Here is a 16,928-nt window from a genome sequence, read left to right on the forward strand (position 1 = left end):
GGAGTGGATGGGGGGGTTTAGGATGATGGAGGGATGGAGGGATGGAGGGATGATGGATGGATGGGATGGATGATGGATGCATGATGGATGGATGGATGTTGGATGGATGGATGATGGATGGTGGATGATGGGGATGGGGGATGGTGGGGATGGATGGATAAATGGAGGAGGGTGATGGATGGATGATGGATGGTGATGGATGGAGGATGATGGATGGATGATGGATGGATGGATGGATGCATGGTGGATGGATGGAGGGTGGATGGATGATGGATGGATGATGGATGGATGATGGATGGAGGATGAGGGAAATGGATGATGGATGGTGATGGATGGATGCATGGATGGAGGGAAAGGGGAGGGATGATGGATGGATGCATGGATGGATGGATGGATGATGGATGGATGGATGATGGATGGATGATGGATGGATGATGGATGGATGATGGTGGATGGATGATGGATGGATGATGGATGGATGGATGGATGCATGGATGGATGGATGGATGATGGATGGATGGATGATGGATGGATGATGGATGGATGGATGATGGATGGATGATGGATGGATGATGGATGGATGGATGATGGATGGATGATGGATGGATGATGGATGGATGATGGATGGATGGATGATGGATGGATGATGGATGATGGATGGATGGATGATGGATGGATGGATGATGGATGGATGGATGATGGATGATGGATGGATGGATGCTCATCTGTAAAGGAGCTTTTTCCTTTTGTATCAACCTTCCTCCTCTGGTTTCTCCTGATTCTCCTCATACAGTAACAGCCTGTTTGTTTCCTATGGTAACAGGAAGCTGAAGCTGCAGGAACCGGTCAGCTGGAGGAGCTTCCTCATCCTTCTCCTCTGGCCCACAGCATCACTAAACTGGGAAAACATCTCATTTCCTCCGTGGATCAACATGTTTGGCTGTTTGCTGTTATAATTCTATTCTGGTTTGATTTCAATCGTATCTGATTGTTCAGGGCTTTTGTAAATGAATGAATTAATTAATTAAAACTGAATTAATGCATTTATTAATAATAAATGACTGGAAGAATAAAAGAATGAATTAAAAACTGAATGAGTGAGTGAATGAATGGATGAATAATGACTGAATGAAGGAAACAAAGACAGAAAGAATGAATGAATGGAGGAATGACTGAGTTAATGAAAGAATGAATGAATAAATTGATGAATAATGAATGAATGGAGGAATGACTGAGTTAATGAAAGAATGAATGAATAAATTGATGAATAATGAATGAATGGAGGAATGACTGAGTTAATGAAAGAATGAATGAATAAATTGATGAATAATGAATGAATGGGTGAACGAATGAAAACATTGATTAATGATGAATGACTAAGTTAATGAAATAAAGAATGTATGAATGAATAATGAATGATAAATGAATTAGAAAAAGAATGAATGAATGAATGAATGAATGAATGAATGAATGAATGACCCAGTTCTGCTCAATGGAAACTCTTGGTTCCAGAGTCTGAAATGAGAGAAGAGGAAAAGGAGGCAGACTTGGTTCTGATGGAGAACATCTGCAGGTAGAATGATGAAGGTCAACCTCTTTATTTGTCTCCTGTGAGGTTAGAGGACAAACATCCACATACCAGAGATGAACTGTCCTGGAAACAGAGTCAGCGGCAATAAATAACTACATAGAACACATCATCATCATCATCATCACCATCATCATCACCATCATCATCATCGTCATCACCATCATCATCACCATCATCACCATCACCATCATCATCACCATCATCATCATCATCATCATCATCACCATCATCATCACCATCATCATCATCGTCATCACCATCATCATCACCATCATCACCATCATCATCACCATCATCATCATCATCACCATCATCATCATCACCATCATCATCACCATCATCATCATCATCATCACCATCACCATCATCATCACCATCATCATCATCATCACCATCATCATCATCACCATCATCATCACCATCATCACCATCACCATCATCATCACCATCATCATCATCATCATCATCATCACCATCATCATCATCACCATCATCATCATCACCATCATCATCATCGTCATCACCATCATCATCACCATCATCACCATCACCATCATCATCACCATCATCATCATCATCATCATCACCATCATCATCATCACCATCATCACCATCACCATCATCATCATCACCATCATCACCATCACCATCATCATCATCACCATCATCATCATCATCATCATCATCCTGGTGTTCCTCTCAGCTAATGTTCATTCATCATGTGGATGTAGAGGCCATGTTATGGTAACAGATCCAATATCTGTGTTATTCTCATTGCATTCCTGGATAATTAAAGGATAAGTGAAAAAACGCAAATTTTAACAAAAAACAAATTCTCTATCCAAGAAATGTGGACATAAAAAAAATAATGGTACAATTCTCCTCATTTTTTTCTGAAAAAGACAAAGACTGTATTATGGTTTAGTTCCAGCTGATAGCAGATGCCACTGTTTAATGATTGTAGATGAAGCGTCTTTGGACTCATTGATAATCTGTCTGACTGAATACTGACCCCTGCTGGAGCTTTAAGGATATAAAGTTTTTTAAACTTTTAAAATATTATCTGTTCTGTTTTGATACAGCCTTTCAGACCTTTCCAGCTTTTCCACTTGTAACCCATGGTTATTAAGCTGTCTGTACATTTTTTATTTTATTTCCAAGTCTCTTGAAAAAAGTCGATTTTTTGGTTCAGTAAAGAATTTTCCCACAGACTGTGAATGCATCACACCTGCACAGCAGTTAATCAAGGCTCCTCCCTGCTCAGAGCTAGGTGCTTTTCTTTAAGGCGTCTGTCTGCATGGAGAGAGGGAACTGATTGGCGGTGGACGGAGCATGGCTTGCCATCGGCCAGGCTGTGATTGGTTGGAGAGGCGTCAGAGGGAAATGACGTGTCAGGAAATGGATATGTGACGGCGGGGAAAATGAAGGAATATGGTATACTCAAAAAGCTAAACACAAACGTAAAAAATCAAGACAACAAACAGAATCTTCTGTCTCTGAGGCTGAAGGAGAAACAGTTGTGATGACAGAGTTTAAATTAGTTTTGAAAACGATCAAAGAGGGCGTGTCCTTTGGTAAGTGGAATCCTATTAAACCTACTAAAGAAACAGACTATAAGTGTTGAGAGATGGATCTTTATTGATCATTTGCAGTGATGTTAAGCAAAAAGAAAGGTTACTGAATATAAAATAGTCCTAGGTGAAAATGTGATGGGGAGAATGCTGAATAACAGGATGTGTGCGGCGTTATTTCAGGTATTTCTCCTGATGTGCCAGTGGATGACATTACATCTAATGTATCAGGAAGGATGGTTGTTGAAATTAAACAGTTGAAAAGAATTAAAAAAGAGGATAGAAGTGATAGTTTCTGTATCATGCTGAAGTTTGAACAGACAAAGTGTTTGTTGGAAATATGAGCTATGATGTTCGACCATTTATTCCTCCGCCACTGCGCTGTTTCCAGTAGGGGTGGGTATTGGCAAAGAAGTCATGATTCGATTCGAATCACGATGCATCACGATACTTGAAATATTGCGATACATTGCAATATTTTCACTGAACACTTTTAGAAAAAGATGCAGCCCTTACCAGTGGCTGACTGGCTGGGTGTGATCTGGATCGTGTCTTCAATTGATACATAACTGAAAGCAACTGAATTCATTCATAGCTGTATTTATTGAAACAACTTTTGGAGGTGTTGCCATGGAAACAAATACTGGACAGAAATATTACTATTACTGGCGTGGACACACTGACTAAAAGATCTTAGGATTCATCAAACTTTAAATAACAAAATAAGGATAATCAGAGCCGTTTACATGGCCTCAGTGGTCCTTTAAACCAATGAAACGAAAACATTTCCCCTTTTGCAAATGACGTGCATCAAATCAATTTAATTTTTACCTTCTTTGTTTTTAAAGCCAGAATGCATCCAAGCATCTGACTTGAAATGTGATGGAGCCGCGGGGCAAATTTTCTCAGTGTCCTCCATGTTTTATTTCATATGACTCGTCTCGGTATCCCACAGCCGGAGATGCTAGTGACGCAAAAAGCAGCGGGCGTCAACTCATCCGCAGCGACATCTGCTGGACTGGAAGTTGTATTTCACTTGGTTTGGCTGATGTGCGCCAAACATTCATGTATTTTATTTGTTCATTTTTTAAAATTCTTATAATCGATTCTCGCCTTCAAGAATCAATGCAGTAGATCACAACAATTAGAATGGCGATGCATCGTCATGACGATTATTTTGCACACCCTTAGTTTCCAGTGTCATAAATTCGGTCATGTCGCGGCAGTATGTAAGGGGAAACAGAAGTGTGGGAGATGTGCTGCGGATCATGAGAATGGCAAATGTGAGGAAGGAGCTCCTTCGAAATTTAACTGCACAGGTGAACATAGTTCAGCTTTCAGGGGATGTGTAGCTAGCAAAAGAGCTCAGGAAGTACAGAAACTTAAAACCACTACTGGGATCACTGATGCAGAAGCAGCTAAAGAAAGTACCTGATCAACCAATGATTCGTTCAAAGAAAATAACAGCAGTAGAAGAAGGAACCTCTAATTGTCTGGAATGCAATAAGGTTAAAGATGACACTCTATTCATGAATTAGGAGGATTTGGTTTTATTCATGGTCGAGGTTATAAATTGTACTGATCAGACACAAAGGAAAAAATTCAAAGAATTGTGAAGGCTGCCCGGAAATATCTTGGTTTTAAGAATGGTAGCTGGGAATCAATTAAGGAAAAACTGAACAAAACAATCTTCTCAACTTCAATCATGCAGTGGGAGCCATTCTTCCTGTTGGTTATATTCCAGTGGAATGAAAGACGTCTCATTAGTAACGGTCTAAAGTTTAAGAAATACATTTCTGATTTGATAATTAAGCCTCATGTCATTTGCATTCAAGAAACATGGCTTAAGCCCCAATTAGATTGTGGAATTCCTGGATATGCATCAATTAGGAATGATAGAAAGGAAAGACAAGGGGGGGAGGGGCAATTTTTGTTCAACATGCTATAAGATATAAAGTAGAATCAATTGGGCAGAATCATGAATCAAAAGCTGTTAAGATCTGGATAAGAAATGATCAGATTTCATCAGTTAATCTATAAACAGGGTTCCCAGGGTCCTTAAAAAGTCTTAAAAGGCCTTGAATTCTTCAAAATAAAACTAAGGCCTTAATTGGTATTAAAATGTCTTAAATCAGTCGTTCATTGGTCTTAATTTTTTAAAACATCATAAAAAGGATTATTTTTATTACGATTTATTTTTGTAATCTAAATAAAACGCTAAAATTGACACTTTTTTCATAAAAAAAATAATGGCTCTCCATTATTGGTTCCGTCCCGATAGCGGAACCAATAAAGCGTTGTTGCTGCCAGGACATTTGGGAGATGCGTCCAGCCAATAGTTTTCTCCATGGCTAAAACCAGGGAACAATCATGAGGCTCAGTGGATTTATGCAAGAAGTCATTCAAGCTCAGAACGATGGGAATTAAGGCAGTGGAGTCGCACATGCGAAGCACGAAACACAAAGCGTCAAAATGGAGTTAGAGAGAAACAGCCGGTATTTCTCAGTTTAGTTCCACCCTTGTCTCTGCAACGCCTCCACTTATCACCAAATCAAACATACTAAGAAAACCATACAAAGAAAAATAGCTGCTAAAAAGACTTAGCACTGGTTATGTTGGGGCTTTAAAACTGATTTGTTTTGTTCTCTGCTAAAACAAAGTTTGTGAATTCAGTTAAATAATTGTTCAAATATATCTGTCATTTGTGTGTTTTTAGCTTTCTTCCTGTATGGGAAGCTTTTCAACATTTGAAACATTAGTGCAGTGGTTTATGTTAAAATAAACCTTTGGGTTAAGTTGTCGCAAGCAGGTTTTTCTTGTGTTTCTTGTGAATTTGGTCTTAAATTTTTTATTTCAAGTGGCATTAAAAAGTCTTAAAAAGTCTTGAATTTAACTCGCCTTATACTGGAGGAACCTTGAATACAATTGTAGCAAGAAGTTAAGCATTAAAGATCTTGATGAAGTAAATGAACAGTGTAAACAGAAGACTATATGGTAGGGATGCACGATATTGGGATTTTGGCCGATATGCCGATATTTTAAAACTCATGTAGCCGATAACCGATATCAATTATCCATTTCTGACACTTTGAAAAATAATATACTCAAATATATTTTCATATGCTGATATCAAATAGATTTTTAAAAACGCGGTATCGATCTATTTTACTTTCAAAATCTGGTGAAATTTCATCGTTCTGTTACAAACTCTCGTGATATTTTGCAAATTCTTGTGAGATTTTGTTAGTAAAATAGATCGATACCGCGTCAATATATCAACATATAAAAATATGGCAACATTTGGTGAATTTTCGGGGGATTTCGTAGCATAACGATGACATATAGCAATATTTCATTAGTAAAAGAGATTGATATGGTGTTTTTAAATGGCAATATATCAGCATATGAAGATATTGGGATATTTTAATGGATCAATATTTTTTCCCTCGTCTTTAGAAGTTTTTAAGTCTGTAAAAAAGAAGTTTTTGAGGAAGAAGTAGAAGTAGTATTTTTATTTTTTTTAGACTTTAGAAACTCAGAAGCTGATCAAATATCGGGTTAAATATCGGTGGGGGGGCCGATGTCCGATATTCAGTTTTAAGGCCGATACCGATAGGGGGCCGATTATATCGTGCATCCCTATTATTAATGGAATGTGATTAGTATTCACAGGAACGTCAGCATTTAAAGTTAACACTAAATAGAGAAAAAATGGATTTTCAATGATAAACCTTCTAGGAAATACATCTAATTCTGCTAGAAATAAGTTTAGATTTTTAGAAAACACTGGATATTTAATCGTATTTAAATAAAGAATATAAGTGTGTATATATGCATGTGAATATTCACACATGTTAATTTATATGTGAGTTTGTATAGATATTGATTGATAGATAATAAGCAGATTTGTTCTTACCATTGAGGTAATCGATTGATATTGAGATGTAATCGGTGTAGCAAGAAGATTTGCTGTATTATTGTGTTGAAGAATATCCTGGTGAGTTCACATGAACCTGTGAATGAATTTTTTATTTTTTTTTAGATGTAAAACCTACGGAGCCCCCTAGGGGACATGGGGAATTTTTTTTTTCTTTTGCATTCCCTCACAAAATGTTGCGTTACCTCGCAAAACCTTACTTCGGTGATGTTAGAACGATATTCACAGATTGGGACTTCCGGGATCAATAACTCTTGTTGTTGAAACACAAATGGCGCCTCTTTCATGTTCTGATAGCACAGATTATGTATTACAAGAAACAAAAAGTGTTATTTTGGAGAAAAACGAGCCTTTCTCCGAGCTGGAAGTATCACATTGATCTCCATGCACAGGCAGCGGCCAGGCGAGTGGTTAGGGACCGTCTGCAAATGGTAAAACAACAGAAAAATGTTGCAAATAAAAATCAATAACTCCACTGCCATACAGTGCAGAGATGGGAAGTAACGAAGTACAAATACTTCGTTACTGTACTCAAGTGGATTTTTCTGATATTTTTACTTCACTTTACTACTTATTTTTATGGCGACTTTTTACTTCTACTCCTTACATTTTTACACAAATATCTGTACTTTCTACTCCTTACATTTTTAAAAATTGTCTCGTTACTTTAGTTTTGAATCATTTCAATGGAGTTACCGTTATTATTTTTCACGTCATCAATACCGAATTCAATCTAATTGGATGGGAATCTACGTTGCATTTGACGCACCACTACAAGATGAATCGACAGATTCGGCGGTATTCATTGGCGGCAAATCATTGCAGCTTGGTGGCGGTGGCGTTAGCATAGTAGCATGGACGACGAGATGATTGAAAATGAACACAACGGAGATCTAGTCCTATTGGCAGACATCCATTTAAAATGGAGGCAACGGCATGAAAAAAGTGGTTTCTACTTTTACTTTTATTCTTTAAGTAAATTTACAAGCCTGTACTTTGTTACTTTTACTGGAGTAAAGAAGTTTAATCAGTACTTCCACTTTTACCAGAGTATTTTTTAACACAAGTATCTGTACTTTTGCCATCTCTGTAAAGTGCAGAGACTCCAAAATCACCGAACACACCAAGGGGCTCTTGGTGATCGCACTACAACAGCTGCTTTGGAAAAATACACCTTTACTTATTTTTTTAGAATTTTTTTGTTCTTATTCAGCATTAATATCATCCTATTTTACTTCATAAAGAACTCCCATCTACCTAGCATCTCTGTGTACTTCATTCACAAAAAGGTGTATTTTTTCCAAACCAGCTGTTGTAGTATGATCACCAGAAGTCTCTTGGTGTGTGTGGTGATTTTTGAGAGTCTGCACTGTATAATCACAGAGCTATTGATCAAAACAGGATATTAATGCTTAATAACAATAAAAAATTCAAAAAATAAGTAAAGGAGTCTTTTTCAGAAACAGCTGCTGTAGTTTGATCATCTGGAGTCTCTGGGTGTGTGTGGTGATTATGGAGAGTCTTCACTGTATAATCACTGAGCTATTGATCAAAATAGGATGATATTAATGCTTAATAATAACAAAAAAATTCCCCATGTCCCCTGGGGGGCTCCGTAAAAACCAGTCAGCCCCCCCCCCCCCCATGGGCTCTTCTAAAGAAATGTACTTGCAAGCTAGCTACATCATGTGTGATGTTGCTGTAAAACCCTCACAGGGGGTTAACGTAGAATTAACCCTTCATAGGTCTCCTGGATTGTTGTTTTTTCAGATAAAAGTATTGACTGCTGACCATAATGACTTCTTAGACTGTGAACCACATGAAAACTGATCATTTTACTTTAGTATATATATTTTTTCTGTATAAATGTGGTAAAAATCATTTAAATTACGGTGATTACATGATTTATTTCCAATTGAAGTAATTTCTCTGCACATTAGTGTGCAGGCTGGTTTATTTTTTTACATAGTTGCAAAACCTGCTGTTCCAGCGGAGCGGTTCATTGTACGACTGGACTAGACTCCACCTGAGATGTTGATGCAGGACGTTCCCAATGGGAATGCCATCCGCTTCCCTGGAGGGTGGTAGGAAAAAAAAACAAGGAAAACTTAAGGATTTTTCTTCCCTTTCTTTCTGCGGATTCCTAATTTTTTTTCTGAGATCTCAGACAATTTTTGTTGTTACTTAGTTTTATTTTTTTGATCGGATCCTATAAAAAGAACTTGATGCATCAGATTTATTTAAGTTCAACTGAAATGGACCATTTATTTTGTGGACCCTGGATTGTCAGTTATTATTGAAACACAGTGAATGTTAAAAGTGAACAAACTGAATTTAAGTTGTATTGAGCCAATGTTCTATTTTAGGAAAATTGTCAAAGATTTTTGAAAATATATTATTGAAGTTATTTAATCCCAGCTGTTGTCAGAGTCTCATTTTAGTTGGAAAAATCTTTCACTCGGTGCCAATCTCCTTACGAATCTAAATTTAACTCAAGTGAGAAGGTTTATGATGTTTTTTTAAGACTTTGGAGATAACGCTGATTGATAAGTTGATATTTGTTTTATTTTTTCTTATTCTTTATTCTTTATTCTACTCAGATAAAAAAAAGGGGAACACACTCAAACAGGACTGCAGAGAAATGATAAAGAAACATTTGGGTTTATTTTGTGTTTAACAGGTTTACCTCAAATATTATGCTATTAAATAAAACACTGGAACTATCAGTAACCTGGAGTTATTTCTGCTCTAGTTGGAACCTGCCAGTATTGATCTAAGACAAAGAAAATGCATAAATTATTCATAAAACAGCACCTCTGGTTATGTTCAACCCTGTATCAGCACACTAATCTGCCTATAGTTTCAGTTTGTCCTCCTCAGTCTGCAGGAGGTGACTTTCCTCTGGTCGTTTCTCGCTCACATTGTACAAAGAGATAAAAGCTTTTTAACTTTTATTTCAATGTTTTCTCCCAGAAATGGATCCAATTAAACTCAATCTTTCAATAGTGGTTCTTCAATTCAAATGACTCTTTCAATAGTTTAGGAACAAACTAAAGGAATGTCTTTGTAAAATATATTAATTTAAAGTTTTCCTCGTGCTATATGCTGCTCCATAGCTCTACTGGAAGCAAGGCTGTAACTCTGTGATGAAAGCTGGTGGGGGCGCTCTGAGGGTGGGGGCTGATGGACTTACAGTTACTTGACACAAACGCTTTTAACAGGGTTTGTATTTTCCTGAAATTAGCTCAAACATCTATTTATTGAATGCTTTCCTATTGTTGAAAACACAAAAGAACAAAAATACAGTGATGTTTATATTTAGTCTATAGTTAGACATTAATGTATAAAAAAAGGATGAATAACAGCCGATTCTGATGCCAACAGCAATATTTCATGTCTCACTAGTATGCACACAATTTCAGTTTAATTCAATCATCCGTCCAGAAAAATTAGGATGGATTGGATGTTTTTCCTTTCAGCTACATCAGTAATTATCCTCCTTCAAAAGCGGCAAAATCAAATTTAGAAAATTCTACCACATATTGTTTAGAGCCAAAGTCTATGTATTGAAATTATTGGTGGGGGCATGTCCACATCAGTCCTATCGAAAGCTACGTCTGTGACTGGCAGCCAATGTAATGAGGCTAAAATAGAGGAAATATGATCAAATTTACTTTACTACCTGTTCAAAGACGCGCAGCAGCATTCTGCACGCTCTAAAGCTGAGAAACGCATGAATCAGTGATGCCCTTATAAAGTGCATTACGGTAATCCAGCTGGATTACAAACGCATTGACCACTGTTTAAAAAAGAAAGTTAGGAAATCAGTTGAAGCGGGTGGTTATAGGGCCCGATAAAATCTGTTTTATTTTTTCCCAAATTCCGCTTTTTCCGTTTTAATTTTTGCAAATTTCATTTTTTTACCCTTTACTCTTATTTTAGTCGTAAAAAGAATGTGCTTTTAATGTTAATGATTAAAATGTACACAAATAAAATAGGAATGACCTTAAATTTATTGAGGTAAAAAAAAGACATTTCCTCAGTACTTTCACTGCATGATGCAACATAACGCTGCACTCTAAGTACTAACAAAATATTACTGGTTATGAACCAATGGTTATCAATAAAAGTGCTCCATTAGCTTTTTCAAGTAAAAAATAAAATAGGACCTTTCAATTTCAGAATTATAAAGTATTTAATAAAGAATCATATTTTCCATACAGTACATTAAAGTGCATAAAAAACAAGGCAAAATACCGCAAGTACTCCTGAGTTATACGATTAAAGTGAACTTTGTCATCATGTAACAGACAAAAACTTTTGATCAAAAGTTACTTAAACAAGTATTCAAGTTGTAGGACTAACATGTATGTATTTTTGTGCTTCCAATCAATGGAATGTTGACAAAACGTGCAAAACAATAGTTGACCTGACACGTAAAAGTCACGAGGGAACTGCTCGGCTCTGTACTCGGGGCTTAGCGTCGTGTTTCTCAACTTTTTCGCCGAAAGCGGAGCTGTGGAGAGCCGCTTCGCCATTTTTTCAATGTTTTGATGGGGGAGGGTGAGCGGAAATGACAGAGGGGGAGGGGTTGTGTCGCCCAGATTTGCGTCCTCCGGTGTGCATTTCACCCCGACGTATGTTTTTCTCCCACACAAAAACAAATAGAAATTCTGCTTTTATACTAGATTCCACGTTAATTTGCCAATTCCGTGATTCTGTCCGCGATTCCGTGTTCGCGGAAATTATAGGGCCCTAGGGTTATCTAAACTGGCTGTTTGTTAAGTCAGCCGAAAAAAACTAGCAGGAACAACACCACTAAAAACAGAGGAGAAAACAGAGATGCAAAAACATTTACATCCTGTGTCATTCTGAAATCCGCTTCATCCAGTGCAGGGAGGATTACACAGCCTCCATTATTGGAGAAACCAAACAACAACTACATAAACACATGGAGCAGCATAGGAGAGCCAGCGACTCTGAGAAAGATTCAGGTGCACCTCTAGAACAAAGGAGACACCTTTGAAGACAAGAGTGCTCGGATGGAGACAACAGATGGTTTGAAAGAGGGGTGAAGGAAGCCATCTTTGTGGGAAGAGAAGAGCCATTATTGAAGAAAGGGGGCGGGTTGAGGTTTCAGCTTCCAACAGTTACTATTCAGTCCTGGAACTGATTCCAAAGGGACTACATCAGACCTCTGATCATAATTCAAAGATCAATCACAGAGCCCAGACACAAGAAAACGCTCCAACCAGGGGAGAACGGTTAATACTGTTATTTCTTCACATTCTATGCCGTATGTCAGCACAAGATCCAAAGTATGAAGATGAGAATGTGTGGGACTATTCACATTTTGAACAAAGCCAATAGTGTCTAAGATAGCATTAAAGGCTGCTCTTAAGCTATCGCCTTCAATGTCAGCATGGATGTTAAAATCTCCCACTATGATGACCCTGTTAGTATTTAATACCAAATCAGAAAGGAACTCTGAAAACTCATCTAAACATTCAGAGTAAGGACCTGGTGGACGATACAAAGTTACAAAAAGAAGAGGTTTTCTGGCTTTGAAATCTGGATGAAACTAAGGATTAAATGTTCAATTTTATGATAAGATAAAATGTGTTTTTCTTTATTGATGTAGTCAAATGGAAAACCAAATGATCTACAGATGATCTAAACTGTTTATTTGTCTCATCTGAGGAAAATAAATGTTGTTATTTAGCTGAAATAAGTTTAAGATGCATAATAACCATCCAGTAAAATGCATTTTATGTTCAATCCTTTATGAAAAATACATAAAAAATCTCTAGAGGCCTGAAAAATCCTGTTTATCCTGTTTTTGACAGACATTGTTTATTTTTTTTTAGTTATTATTACATTAATTCAATAATAAATGTAGTAAGGCTAAAAGAAAAGCTAAAAGGATAAACATCTCTGTTCCAATTTCAAATTTAAACTAAAGAAAAACTAAATAGTGATAGTTTCAGGGTATCTTCTGTTTTCCTTCTGTCCCAGGTTATAATGAGTTTATTTTGTTTTACGCCTCATAAAGGCGTGAAATGGATTCTCAAAATCTGCTTTACTTGTTATTTTTTAGAAGGAAGAACCATAAAGTTACACTAGAGCATTCAGAGAATGTCTAAGATCAAGTTTAGGTTATTTTAGATGGATTTTAAACATCTTAGATGAGACTAAAAACTAAGATTAATTTAAAAGATGAACCTTTTAAATAATGTGCATATTTAAGGTTTTAATAAATTGTGTTAAATCAGAAGCTTTTAGGCTGTGCTGCTGATGTTGGCCACCAGAGGGAGCTGTTGGCTTTGCTTCAGCAGCAGGAGGAAGATGATGAAGAGTAGGGACCAGGTAGAACGTGAAGCTGAGGTCTAGATGTTCTTCTAACCCGTCTATCTCTATGCTGGAAGGTGGTTCTGGGTTCTGGACTCTAGGATCCGGTTCTGTCAGGACTTTCAGAGCTCTGTGGGTGGGCGGGGCCTCAGCAGGCCTGACAGGAGCTGAGGATTAGGACTCCATCTCCCAGCATGCAGAGCGGCAGGCAGTGAAATCCCTAAAGAGGATTTGTGTGGATCAGAGGCAACATGCCGCTGAAGAAGGAAGGTGAGAATCTGCTCCATGTTTGCTTCTTTCTGTCTCTGACATCAGGAACTGCTTCATCTCAGCATCTTATTCCTCACTTAGATCTGCTGCAGGCTAAACATTGTGACCTCTGACCTCTGGCTGTGTTTAAACTGGGAGCGTAGAGAGTTGGTGGACAGACTGGTTAACTGGGCCCAGCAGGGGTTACTGGTGTGACCTCAGAGGGTCAGAAGGAGAGCGATGAGCGGCGGACGGCTCAGAGGTTCAGACCAGGTTTTCTGTTTGGGACGCGTTCAGCTCAGCTTCTCTTTCTGTCTATACATTCTATTATTCATACATCTACTGCTATATGTTTATATTTACAGTCTATAAATTAGAGAGAGAGTTTAAATCTACCTCAGCTGCTCAACGATCGTCTTTATCAAGCAGAGCATCAAGTTATTGTTCAGATTAAAGGTTCAAAGTTTCTATCTGAGGAAAAGCAGCTGATTGCATCTAGTCATTGATTCTCTGCTCCCTGATGAGCAGATAGAGAACGGTAGATGTTTACTCCTCATCAATCCCTCATAGCAAGCATGCAGCGACAGTGGAGAAGAAAACTTTCTTTGAACAGGAAGAGCAGCTAAGATAGAAATATGACCTGTTTTTCATTTTCATCAGGACTTACTCTATAGTATAGAATCTATAGTAAAGAGAATTGGTCCTAGCAGTGATCCCTGTGGTACTCCACAGGTAACCTTGGAGCAGGAGGAAGATCTATCATTAACGTGAACAAACTGCAATCGGTCAGAATGATCCGATCAAATCAAATGCAGCACTGAGATCTAACAGGGAGGGAAAGGTGGGGATACCTGCTCAGACAGGAAGTAGATCTGCTTCCTTCCTGTCGTCCAGTAGAAGATTAGAAATAAAATCACCTCTCATGGTGGTGTGTGTGTGTGTGTGTGTGTGTGTGTGTGTGTGTGTGTGTGTGTGTGTGTGTGTGTGTGTAGTGCTGATGTTACCTATTTAGGACTGTTTTTGGTTATATTTACTAACCTTCTGAGGACCAACAGGCCTCTGAGGAACCAAAGGTTGGTCCTAATGTGGTGGATCCAATTTTAATGTCACAGAGACAGTTTACAGGTCTGGTGTGAATTAGCTTTAGGAATATAACATATACTGGTGGTTGATGGGACCAAACATCAGTGATGATGAGTTCCTGACTGACAGGTTTCTGGGATGTTCTCAGTCTAAGAGGACCTTAGGTTTGGATCCTCAGCCTTCCTGAGATCTCTGATCAGGCAGGATGCACTGGTCCTTCTGCCGGTCCTTCTGCTGGTCCTTCTCCTGATCCATCTCCTGGTCCTTCTGCTGGTCCTTCTGCCGGTCCTTCTGCTGGTCCTTCTCCTGATCCATCTCCTGGTCCTTCTGCTGGTCCTTCTCCTGATCCATCTCCTGGTCCTTCTCCTGGTCCTTCTCCTGGTCCGTCTCCTGGTCCTTCTCCCGATCCATCTCCTGGTCCTTCTCCCGATCCATCTCCTGGTCCATCTCCTGGTCCATCTCCTGGTCCATCTCCTGGTCCTTCTCCTGGTCCATCTCCTGGTCCATCTCCTGGTCCTTCTCCTGGTCCTTCTCCTGGTCCGTCTCCTGGTCCTTCTCCCGATCCATCTCCTGGTCCTTCTCCCGATCCATCTCCTGGTCCTTCTCCCGATCCATCTCCTGGTCCATCTCCTGGTCCATCTCCTGGTCCTTCTCCCGATCCATCTCCTGGTTCTTCTCCTGGTCCGTCTCCCGATCCATCTCCTGGTTCTTCTCCTGGTCCGTCTTCTGGTCCTTCTGCTGGTCCTTCTGGATTAAACCACAATCATCTAATGACTGAATAAATGCCTTGAGCTCCAGGGCTCCCCCTCCTGGATGGTCTCAGCCTTGTACCTCAGGATAATGGGACTCCAAACTTGGCCGTCTCTGTGTTACCATGGGGATGTGGCCATTTATGCTACCAATTTAGTTTTCTTCTTTAGGTAGTTAGAATATATATTTCAGTTAATTTGGCCAAAATTTTTATTCTTTTAAATAATTGGACTTGCTTATATTAGGTTGTTAATTGTTAGACCCTCCTATTAATGAAAGTAATTAAGAACACAGCGGGGGCTGGGTGGAGGATGATTGTTTGGTAAATGTCTGCTGGGGACGGATTGGTAGATTTGTTTTTTTTTTTTGACCACTTCTTTAGAGCTTCAAACATTAAACTGACATTATTTTGTGTTTCGACTAAGTTGCAACATATTTTTAGTGATTATTTTGTTTCTGCTTTTACAATAAATAACCAGCTGTTACCACAGGTTAGTTGTTTGGGAAGATCTAATCAAAAAGCCTGAGTTAGATGAACCACATGTTCATATCTGCTCTACATCCTCTGATTATTGATGGTAGGCTGATTTCATAAAGTCATTAATCAGCAGGAACTCCACCTCATATACCCACTTTATCAAATGCTCAAACTCCTTCTAATGGTACGCCTGAAATAAATACAGGAAAAGGAGGAAAAAGTCATAAAACAAGACATTGCTAATGGGATCAGAACCAGGCCTCCCATGGAGACTGGACCAATAACGTCTAAAGGTCTGAGAGACTGAGCCAACCAGAACCAACAGCCATTAGAACCAGTAGAACTGCTGACATGTCAGCTGGTTGTTTCTCCTCCAGATACGGAGCGTGCTCTGCAGGCGATGGAGGCCTGCCAGGCCGACGCTGCTGATGGGGTCAAAGGTCGAGCTGAGAAACTGCTCAACATCTTCCAGAGCGACCTGTTCCAGGCTCTACTAGGTAACACAGCACACAGACACTCCCAGTTTACTTCGCTTACCCAGATTAACACAACATAAACTACCAGTTCAACCCAGTTAACATGTCCCAGAATGATTTAAGCGCCCAAAATGAAAACAGGGAGATAGAAGGAACAACTGAACCCAGGGTAGATGTAGAACACTAGGACTCAGCTGAAGACATCAGAACCTGAGGGTTGAATATAGAAGTAGGTGGATGGGAAACAGGAAGGAAGATGGAAGGATTAGAGGAAGGGGAAACACTGACAGGAAACATCAGCAAGGAGACGAAAAATCTGGGCTAATGACCGAGATATGGGTTACCTGGAACTACGGCTGAAGCTACAACTAGGGCTCAGAGAAGAGCTGGAGAAAACCTGGAAGGTCAGGGCATCAGTGGAACCTGTGGTCATTGGGACCCCCAA

General features: G+C 38.9%; 1 protein-coding gene across 2 annotated transcripts; it reads left to right on the forward strand.

The window, feature by feature from the left end:
- The first annotated feature begins 3,003 nt into the window (after positions 1-3,003).
- On the forward strand, positions 3,004-16,566 carry LOC119782146 (disks large homolog 4-like). Of its 2 annotated transcripts, XR_005280641.1 has the most exons (3): positions 3,004-3,165; positions 13,525-13,717; positions 16,385-16,535. XR_005280641.1 is itself a non-coding variant. In XM_038282950.1 (2 exons), exons 1-2 carry the CDS (start codon positions 3,114-3,116, stop codon positions 16,561-16,563), a joined length of 231 nt encoding a protein of 76 aa, XP_038138878.1. In that variant the 5' UTR covers positions 3,004-3,113; the 3' UTR covers positions 16,564-16,566. The 2 variants fall into 2 exon arrangements, 1 of the variants encoding a protein (XP_038138878.1); XM_038282950.1 differs by lacking the exon at positions 13,525-13,717 and having other exon boundaries at positions 16,385-16,566.
- Positions 16,567-16,928: the final 362 nt, after the last annotated feature.

This window comes from Cyprinodon tularosa, unplaced genomic scaffold (assembly GCF_016077235.1).
Source record: "Cyprinodon tularosa strain WSP-4 unplaced genomic scaffold, ASM1607723v1 ctg1896, whole genome shotgun sequence".
In the NCBI taxonomy this organism is placed as follows: domain Eukaryota; kingdom Metazoa; phylum Chordata; class Actinopteri; order Cyprinodontiformes; family Cyprinodontidae; genus Cyprinodon; species Cyprinodon tularosa.

What these genes read in the sequence shown, in the direction of transcription:
- LOC119782146 (XM_038282950.1), top strand. Translation starts at nt 3,114, where the DNA reads ATGACAGAGTTTAAATTAGTTTTGAAAACGATCAAAGAGGGCGTGTCC. An exon ending in CAAAGAGGGCGTGTCCTTTG is followed by an intron (nt 3,166 to 16,384) that starts GTAAGTGGAATC and finishes TTTCTCCTCCAG; the next exon opens with ATACGGAGCGTGCTCTGCAG.